This window comes from Trypanosoma rangeli, assembly GCF_003719475.1.
Source record: "Trypanosoma rangeli strain AM80 chromosome Unknown Tra_15.4_contig_00001, whole genome shotgun sequence".
Taxonomy (NCBI): domain Eukaryota; phylum Euglenozoa; class Kinetoplastea; order Trypanosomatida; family Trypanosomatidae; genus Trypanosoma; species Trypanosoma rangeli.
Window position 1 is genome coordinate 87295 of NW_021705745.1, and position 9066 is coordinate 96360.

Sequence of the window (9066 nt, forward strand, 5' to 3'; positions counted from 1 at the left end):
AGTTTCTTTAGGGGGTGTGCGACTAGATGGGTGGGGTGGGGTGGGGTGGGGGGAGGGTAGAATGGATGATGGCGACACGTCTTGATCTCGTATGGTTCTTTGATGATTGCTTGATTTTCTTGTTTTTGTTTCCAATGATTCCGCATTGGAAGGAGGCGCGAGTGCAGTTTTTTGGCTCCTTCTTCTCACTTCGACCTCCCGTTACCTTCCACACGGGGTGGGGGCCGGTGGTTAAGGGGCGCTCTGTAGGGTCCCTTTGTGAGTTTCCATATTTGGGGGGGTGGGGGGGGGGGGGGCGCAGTTAACATGGCCCTATGCTTTGTGAATTCGTTGGTTTATAAATGCGCGAGTGTGTTGGATCAGTCTCATCTGAAGTTGGATTCAATGAACCGAACTGCGACTTCTCTTTTTTTCTGCCCTTTCACGTTGTTGGAAAATAGGAGGGACGCGGAGTCTCTTCCGACAGGGCAAGCTCCAGCAGAAAAGTCCAAAGATGCGAGAAATTCAAGTTTATTTTGTTTTCTTCTTTTGATTTTTTGTCTTTATTGCGGATTCTTCACAAGCCTGCTTCTGGTCTAATGAATTTTGCCTCCGTCGTGTGCGCTTTTTTGTGGTTTGGTGGTACAACAGAGAAACGATGTATGCGTGCACCTGGAAGGGATGCTCTCTTTGCACTTGTTTTTTCCACAACTTGTATGCTCATTTTTCCGGCGTGTTTTTTTTTTGCTTTTGTTTTTAGCTTTTATTGCGAGAAAGTGAGGGCGCTGGGAAGGGGGGGAGGGGGGAGGGGGCAAAGAACAGGGGGGATAGGGGCGATGCGGGTGCGAACGTATCATCGACACCGCGTCAACAAGAGTAGTCCCCTTCTTGCTGCACTTGTGATCATTAATGTTGCCTATTCGTTTTTTTTTGCATTCCCTATTGTTGCTGCGTCCCTGGGAAACCGTTGGTATAGAGGAATTACTTCGAGTCAGCAGACATGGTGTGTCTTGATTGCAGTTTGTTGGTTTTTGGCGGAGCTGCCTCGTCTGTATTTCGGTCACACAAGTAACAGTCAGCAGTACGTTCCTGGTCTTATTTGTTTTTTGGGGTTGACATTGTTGCCTCAACTTCCCCTCGTGATTCTCTACAATGTCATGTGGCCGCAGCCGGACTCCCTCAATTATGCCGTCAGCATTACGATGCTCATACTACTTGTGGCGGAGTTCTTGTGCTCAGTCAAGCTTTTGGGAACATCTGTAAAAAGCAATCAGATAGATTACTTTGTCTACACTATGCATGCAGCCAGAGAGTAACGACACTTTGAGGTTTGACTCTTCCACCGCGGCTGCGTACGGTGATCTTTCACCATAGATTTTGTCTTGTGAGGGATGGGAGTAGTGTCGGGGAGGTCCTAAGTGCCCATAGTTGTTGTGGAAGGAGGGTATCCCCCATTGCAACAATGCTGCTTTTCACAAGAATACGTACATACGCATGTGCGTGTTTCACTATTTTGTTTACAAAGTGGAATGAACTTGTACTATATTGCCCAATTTATGATTTTGCGCGGATGGCTTAACAATATCTATTGCTATTATTATTTATTAGTATTGATTTTGGATTACTACCGTCATATATATATATATATATATATATATACTTATTTCACTCTTTCTCACTGCGTCTACTCTCGATTAGCTAAAGTGGGAAGGGGGTGGTGTCACAGTGGAAGCTTTGTGTGTGTGTGTGTGTGTGTGTGTGTGGAGGCGCTGATGGACCACACTGCAGCTCTGCGTGAGTTGTTTGAAAAAGGAACTCCCTACATTGAGGACTGCGATAGTTTTGTAGTATTAGATGCCCTTCGTGCTCACCCATTCTACAGCGCTTTCGTCGTTGTCGGCGCCAACGCGGAGGTTGCTGTGCGAGTGACACGCTCACGTATTAACGCGACGCTGCGTGCCATAGAGGAGTGCAACCCCGCCACGGCGGACATGGAGGGTTCCCTTCTCATGCAGGAGGCCGAGTTGCTATCGGCATCCAACACAATAAAGGACCTTTGCTCCTCCATTAAAGAGGCACAGAAGCAACTAGAGAAGAATGAAAAAGACATGTGGAACACATTGCTGTTCCCAGTTAGGGTGGAGACGAAGGAGCGGAAGGCGTCCTCTGCCTCTGCTGCAACGCCAACTCTTCAGTTTTTGCGACACCTTGATGTGGCACTTGAGGTGCTTGAAAACACTGTGGGTCGCTGGCGACTCCGCCTGGCCTTGTGTAAGGAGGAGTTGGCGTTATACAAGCGGGAGATGTTTACCTTTGGACGGGCGGGCGTGCTTTCCTGCTCCGATCCCGCGAAGGGGCGAGAAGGGGAGGATGCAAGCTCCTTCCCTAAAGGGAAAAAACATAGAGGTGATGACGATGCAAAAAGTTTCACATTTTTCCAACCACTTAAAGAGAGACCGTACTCTCCTGTTGGAGTGGTTTCTGTAGTGGATCATGTGATCAAGAAGGCGGCGCGGACGGTAACGGCAGCACCACTATCCCATGGCGAGCAGTTATGGTCATTAATGGCCGGCAAACGTGGAGAGGCGAGTTGCCGAAGGTCATTATTACCAGATGCGGCTTGTCTGCAGTTTGCTTACAGTGCGGAGGAGGAGGAGCGGCTTACCGAGGCGAATCTTGTACTCCAGGAGCACCAAAAGCTGGCTTCTGCGGAGGATGCCAAAGCAGTTGAGGCCTCCGTCCGTGAACTGTCACAGTTGACCTCGCTAATGAATGATCAGGTTATGCAACAAAACGAGCAGTTTTCTATCCTGCTTAAAAACACAGAAACGGCACATAATAATATGCATAAAGGAGTGGCAGAGGTACGGAAAACGCTCTCTGGCTTTTGGAATTCTACGCGTCAACTGATTTTGTGCCTGTGGGTTAGCATCTTCGTTTTGATTGTGGCCAACTGGATCATCCGCTAAGTGCCGTATTGCATTGGGAGATGATGCAAGACAACAACAAAAAAAAAAAGAGAGAAGTAAAGCGAAATGCGTATGCGGGGGTTAGAATGCGGGGGATCGTGGCTGACTACCCGTGGATGGCGGAGGCATTGTTGATGTTGTAAAATATGAGTGCACGTGCAGTGCTTATTTCCTTTTTTTATTTGTGCTTTATTATTTCGATGGTGATGGCTATGATGATGCCCAAAAATGTTTATACGTGGGGACGGGGATAATGTGAAGTATAACGTTTTTTTTTTTTGGTGGCACCTGAGACTGTAGTGGCGATGCTACCCCCCCCCCCCCCTAAAGGATTCTCACTGGCGAAGTCATTGGTGTAGATGGTTTGGCGGCGGTCCTTCGTGTGTCTCCGCCGCTGCCTTTCCACTTCTTCAAGCGATAGGCGATGCATGACTTTCACACATCGAAGTGGACTCGTCTTAACCCGTCCTCTCAGATTAAACGGACACGTCTCGGTCGGAGTTGTATTGATCAGCCGACGATGGACATGGTCTCAGTGAATCGGTACGGAGGGCACACGCGGCGCGAGATGCTGGCGACGACGTTTCGTGTGTATCACAGTGTGGATCAATCTGAAGCAACTCGACAGGCTGGACAAGAGGCACTGCAGTCAATTCAATTCACGGGCTTTACTATGGGTGAGGAGGAGGAGCATGAAGTAGCGGTTGACTTTGCTTGTTTGTACCTGAACGCCTGCGTTCTTTTTTGTGTCATGCCAACACATGAGATGATGTCGGAGTTGCTGAGTTGGCTCGCAACTTCGCTTTATAGCTCGTTTCACTGGGAGTGTGTGCTCTGCGCCCTCGCCGTGTACCTGCAGCCCTCGCAGAAAACGCAACAACAACGGCGACAGCTTTAGCGTTTCTTAGTATGCTTCGCGGGGCCAAGGCGGGAACGGTACCTGGGAGCCTCTCACGTGACGGGAAGATTTTTGTTGTTCCTTGTCATTGGTCGTGCGATGGATGTGTTTCTGAGTGCAAAGGAAAGAGTGGAGGAGCGCCAACAGCTTCTTGAGGTGCAGCTACAAACCATTGAAATGATGTGTTCCATCACACGGATGCCAACCGTGGTGCCCCCAATTTTCTCAAGGGAAGAACTGTTGACTCTAGTGGATGCTGTTTGTCGGCACCACGCTGCAGGTGCTTCTCCTGCCATCGCTGCGAAGGTGATCCCAAATCTGCAGGTCAAAACCCATGCGAGGCTGGAGGAGTTGTCTGTGTCGCAGTGTACCAGACTCTTCTGCGCCTTGTGTATATTGCTTACTGCCCAGCACTCTTCTGGGAACGTGTGGACGGTGAAGCGGCAGTCGCATCTTCTTGACCCGAGTGTGCAGCACCTTGACGAACGCGTCCGTGTACACTGCATAGATGACACCGTTTGCATCTTGGTGGGGATGCAGGCGAACAGCATGGCACGATTGCGGTACAAAAAAATTTCCTTCAGCGCTGCTTGATCACCTTCGAGAGCAGCAGCAGCAACAACAACAACAACAACAACAGGGGGTCTCAGCAAGGTGAAGGCGAGGGTGATGACCTTACTTGCTTGGGGTATGACGGCGGCCTACTCGCTCTCTTGCAGGTGCTGTCGCAGTTGGCAACTGGTGCTGACGATATGTTGGGCGAAGCAGCAGAGACAATGTTGATGGATTTTTTTGCATAAAACATTTGTTGTGGGTTGCACCGGAATACACACCTCTTCACGCACACTGGCAGAGAGAGGGAGAGAACGAAAGGGATGGTGCTGGAAAAGGAGACAAGCTTTCATCTCGATTCCTTTTTTTTTTGTTGTGGTCTTTAGTTTACTCTCTTATTATTATTATTATTTTGTGGCCGTTTGGAGAATTAGTTGTTTTCTATTTTTGATGTGCGTCATGTCTGTTTCTCGGATGCTTCTAGGCTTTTTGAATTTTATTGATTACTATTTCTGTTATTATTTATTTTAGCTTATTTGTGCCTTGTTGTAGCGGCTCCGTTTTTTATTTGATACTTGGCAGGTTTGTACCTCGTTCAAGGCAAATCACCGGGCCGACTTTAACCACCCACTCATTTTTATGCCACGTGGTGCAAGGCATGGCTGATCGCGGTGCTTTTTTTTTTTTGCCTGGGGTGCACTGCATATGCCACCATCCTGCGCACGCGTGGGTGCGGGGGGTCATTGGCAGCTTTGACGGCAAGCACGTCCCGGTGAGTCCACTGGCCCCTGTGAAGGGGTACGTACGACGTGTCAAAGCTTTTTCCCAAGGAAGTACTTGTGTGTGCCAAACACGCCATGGAAGAAGACCTTGACGACCCTTTGAACCTCTCTGTGCTACGTGAAAGGACGCTTCTGAACTGTCTGTACACGTGCCACTTTCCCGACGTGGTGTGCACAATTATTGGGGCTATTGATGTAGCACTCAATCAGTTTGATTTAAACATTTCCTTGGCACTTGGGCAACAAGGTGCGGGACCACCTCGCCGAGAGCGAGACGATTCAACACAATATGCCTCACTTATGGGCAGTGGCAAAGTTGGCATACTGCGAAATGCGGCGTGATGGTAGGAGTCAATTCATTTGTATCTCGGGAGAGTCGGGCGCGGGCAAGACGGATGCAGCAAAAAATGTCATGAAATATCTTTTTTGCCCTCAGCGCTATTAAGGGTTACAGAACATGGAAAAAAGGCCGGGTCATTTGTCGGGCAATAAATGATTCAGTCGAACTCATCCTTGAGGCCTTTGGACGCGTCAAGATAGTGTGTAGCGACAAAAGCTCCCGCTTTGGTAAACTCCTGCGCATCAAGCTTAACCGGAAGGGGCCCCTCACTGGGGTGGACGTGACAAAATATATTGTGGATAAAATACGCATTGTGTCTTCAGGCTCGAATGAACGGTTCCTACCACGCCTTTTACCTCTTGTTGCAAGGTCGCGATCGAGAACGAATATAAGCTTGTACGACTCTCACTGTACAGCGACGTGATGGCGGGCAAGGCGCCCGATATTAAGGGCGTTGACGACGCGGCGAACCACAATGAGGCAAACACGGTGATGGGGTATGTGTGGTACTTCTCAAGAGAAGGTGGGCTCGGTGTGGCGTTGCGTAGTGGCCGTGCTCTCGCTGCTCAGTCTTAAAGGCGCTGCTGTGAGCGACAACTCAAATACGCATTGCGAGCGCCGTAATAGCAGCGGTGGGTGTAGTCCCCACCTGTCGTACAGTACGATGGATTTTGGTTTCTGAAAGTTTTTTTTTTTTGTTTTTACTTTGTCTGCTTTTATCATTGTTTTTGTTTTGTTTTTTTCCCCCGTTTTTATTCAGGCAAAGAGTTAGAGGGAGAGTGAGTGAGAGAGGTCGAGGCGTGCCAATAAGAAAAATGTCTGCAGGGAATGGTGGGGTCGCTGTGTTGTTGGCGTTTATCGTTACATTTTTATTGAGCTTGTCTTTTCTCTTAGACATTTTTCATGCGACCTCCACCACCGGGGCATGTATTTATGGCTGCTTAGCGTTTGTGCCTTGTAAATTATTTTCAGCTCTCACTGAGCGTGTGTCTTTAGTTTCCTTTTGTATTTCTATGCGTTTCCCTCCCTTTACTTTATTCCTTGCCACACTTCATGGCCGGATGCATCCACGGTGATTGCAAAGCGAAAAATGAAAATGATCTGAAAAACTTACGGGAGTATAACGTGTAACTTATATTCGTCTTGTTGGGTTTTTCTCTGCACTTTGCTTTATTGGAGGGGGTGGGGGGTGGGGGTTACATGCCGTGCCTGTATGTCTCTTGCCCATGAGTTTACTACTGTCATCCGTCTTTTTTAAAATTTATTTCATTGTTGTTGGTATGTGTTTTATTTTATTTTTTTAAGCTTTTAGAGCAGCCGTCCTTTGGCGACACCCACCGCCCGACGCAAAGCACAACACACGCGGCCCGTCAAGGCCGAAAAAAAAACAAAAACGAAAAGGAAGAAGGAAAGGAAATAAAAAGAAGCGAAATAGGGACGTACACAAGAAATAAATGCGTCCAACACGGTGGAGTCTTCAACCACGCCTATTCGGTGTCTTTCACCCCTCTCCGCTCCTCACAATGTCAGGAATATTAACTGCAGAAAGAACAAATGCAATGACATTCGTATCGCCGTCGTGTTTAGGCCCTGTGGGACTGAGTGCGCTGCATCACAGCAAGAGGTTTTCATCTACCAAACTAGCACGTCTCTATACATTGGAACTCAATAAAGCCCGTAGTGACTACCGGCGCACGCCCACAACAATTCAGCAGAAAGAGTGCCTTCGTGTCGTCACTGATACACCACTGCACTGTGTTCAGGGACTCGATGGCAAAACAGTCGCACATTGCCTCTCTACTCTGGTTGTACTGGACGCCCCACGAGATTTGGCACTGCTGCATGACTGTGCTGTTTGGCTCTCTGTTCACCCCGATGCCTTTTCTCCGCACTCGCTTGCACAATCCTTGTATTCCTTGGTTTGTCTAGAATACCCCGACACCGCCACCGTCCTGCGGACTGTGCAAGATCGCGTCCTCGCTGCCGCCAATGACATGGCGCCAAGCAGTCTCTGTATGCTGCTTGCCTCTGTGCTGACCGCGACTACTGCTGCAGATGGTGTGACGCAGGGCCCTGTTGATTTGTCAAACCAGCTTTCAGATCGTCTGCTGCGTGCCGTGAACGAAGGTTTGGGAGTAACAGAGAAGGTGATGATCGCGGTTGCTCTTGGAAAACTGCTTGGGCAGGCGTCAACAAGTGGTGTCCTTTCCAGTCATCTCTTATCACAGCTCTCTGCTGCCGTGTGGGTAAGCATTCCAGGTGGCGAGTTGTCAGTTATCTCGCTAGCGGATCTCGTTGGGCTTTTTTCCGCTCTGCACACTGCACCTGCTTCTATTAGAGAACTCGCGGAAGCAGCACTCCTTGAAGAGCTTAAGCTTCGTATAGAAAAGGAACCGCTTGTCTCTGCGAGGAGCGCCGTTCTTATGGCACGTGCTCTTAAGCTTCTCGTGAAGAGTGGCAGTCCCGTTGGCAAAACTTTGCAAGGGGATATGCGGGCCGCTATTGAGACCTACATTTCCAGTGATGCAGTTACGCTTGATACGGCAACAAAGTTGTTGGTGGAACTTACCGATGCGAACGAAGAACCGTCGACGTTGATCTCACCATCTTTACAGCGGTATTTGGTTCAAGCTATCAACGAACGACGAGAGAAGTGGAGTACCGAGTCAGTGCATGTGGTGTTGAGGGTTTTTAACAAGATGGACGTGGTTCGCGCCGATGCACAGGCTCTTGCTACACAGTGTGTAGACATTATTCAGGCAAAATGTGCCACGGGAACCCCAGTGGATGCGAGCGAAATTGCAGCGCTACTCGTGGAGGGTATTGTGGACCCTCACGCCGAGGTTGTGGCCTCGGCTGTCGCCACTAACATTAGCCGATGGAGTGTTTCAAATGTTTTGACATTTCTGCGTGCTGCCTCCGAAGTAGACGGAAAGCGGACTAGGGCCATTATGCGAGATGTGGCATCCAAACTCGTGCCATACATTGAAAAAGCGACGGCCGCTCAGGTTGCAGCGGTAATTGCGTCCTATGGACGAGCCCGTGTACGCAACGATGCTTTTTGTGCTGCCATCACGAATAGAGCGACAATCTTGTCGGCAGAGCTCACACTGCATCAAATAGGCACCATTCTTGGAGGTCTGGCAGCGGTTGAATACCGTGACACCAAGCTGTTTGTGGATTTGGCTCCCCTTGTTGTCGCACAGGCCTCCACTGCTGACGCGGCGTTAACTGCCAATTTATTGGCTGCCTACTCAAAGATGCTCATATGGAATTTTAGGGTGATTTGGTCCCTCGCTGAGCGCGCCATGGTGATAAATGAGCAGTTTTCTATTTCGCAAATGTTGGCTGTAGTGATGTCCCTAAATCGAATGGATGTTCAGCACCAAGAGCTAATGAATGCCCTCTTGAAGAACGTCATACACTATGCATCGGACAATGCAAAACTTTCGCTTACTGACACAGTTATGATACTAAGCGCTTTCTCACGAAGTGGGGTGTGGGATGTTGGTTTTTTTGAAAATATTGGCGAACGAATTGTAAGGG

At 49.0% G+C, this 9066-nt stretch overlaps 5 protein-coding genes and 1 pseudogene across 5 annotated transcripts in view, besides 10 other annotated features; all 6 read left to right on the forward strand.

Moving 5' to 3' along the window:
* Nucleotides 1–28: 28 nt before the first annotated feature.
* Nucleotides 29–58: a microsatellite.
* Nucleotides 59–274: 216 nt separating this feature from the next.
* Nucleotides 275–296: a microsatellite.
* A 519-nt stretch (nucleotides 297–815) lies between these two features.
* TraAM80_00038 (uncharacterized protein) lies at nucleotides 816–1295 on the forward strand (the record flags this gene model as incomplete). Its single annotated transcript, XM_029377134.1, has 1 exon — nucleotides 816–1295. One exon carries the CDS (start codon nucleotides 816–818, stop codon nucleotides 1293–1295), a length of 480 nt encoding a protein of 159 aa, XP_029243024.1.
* A 316-nt stretch (nucleotides 1296–1611) lies between these two features.
* Nucleotides 1612–1638: a microsatellite.
* A 76-nt stretch (nucleotides 1639–1714) lies between these two features.
* Nucleotides 1715–1742: a microsatellite.
* A 9-nt stretch (nucleotides 1743–1751) lies between these two features.
* TraAM80_00039 (syntaxin 1B/2/3) lies at nucleotides 1752–2948 on the forward strand (the record flags this gene model as incomplete). Its single annotated transcript, XM_029377135.1, has 1 exon — nucleotides 1752–2948. The coding sequence occupies one exon, from the start codon at nucleotides 1752–1754 to the stop codon at nucleotides 2946–2948; it is 1197 nt and encodes a 398-aa protein (XP_029243025.1).
* Nucleotides 2949–3372: 424 nt separating this feature from the next.
* TraAM80_00040 (uncharacterized protein) lies at nucleotides 3373–3846 on the forward strand (the record flags this gene model as incomplete). Its single annotated transcript, XM_029377136.1, has 1 exon — nucleotides 3373–3846. One exon carries the CDS (start codon nucleotides 3373–3375, stop codon nucleotides 3844–3846), a length of 474 nt encoding a protein of 157 aa, XP_029243026.1.
* Nucleotides 3847–3945: 99 nt separating this feature from the next.
* TraAM80_00041 (uncharacterized protein) lies at nucleotides 3946–4440 on the forward strand (the record flags this gene model as incomplete). Its single annotated transcript, XM_029377137.1, has 1 exon — nucleotides 3946–4440. One exon carries the CDS (start codon nucleotides 3946–3948, stop codon nucleotides 4438–4440), a length of 495 nt encoding a protein of 164 aa, XP_029243027.1.
* Nucleotides 4441–4453: 13 nt separating this feature from the next.
* Nucleotides 4454–4485: a microsatellite.
* A 308-nt stretch (nucleotides 4486–4793) lies between these two features.
* Nucleotides 4794–4810: a microsatellite.
* Nucleotides 4811–5224: 414 nt separating this feature from the next.
* On the forward strand, nucleotides 5225–5770 carry TraAM80_00042 (unconventional myosin-XV-like; annotated as a pseudogene).
* Nucleotides 5771–6205: 435 nt separating this feature from the next.
* Nucleotides 6206–6263: a microsatellite.
* Nucleotides 6264–6284: 21 nt separating this feature from the next.
* Nucleotides 6285–6319: a sequence feature (G-rich).
* A 461-nt stretch (nucleotides 6320–6780) lies between these two features.
* Nucleotides 6781–6822: a microsatellite.
* Nucleotides 6823–6899: 77 nt separating this feature from the next.
* Nucleotides 6900–6946: a sequence feature (A-rich).
* A 133-nt stretch (nucleotides 6947–7079) lies between these two features.
* TraAM80_00043 (uncharacterized protein) overlaps nucleotides 7080–9066 on the forward strand; it is a gene marked incomplete at both ends in the record, with an annotated part of 2070 nt that continues 83 nt past the window's right edge. Inside the window, one exon of the mRNA XM_029377138.1 lies at nucleotides 7080–9066. This exon is cut by the window's right edge and continues 83 nt beyond it. Within this exon, the coding sequence (XP_029243028.1) occupies nucleotides 7080–9066 (1987 nt within the window).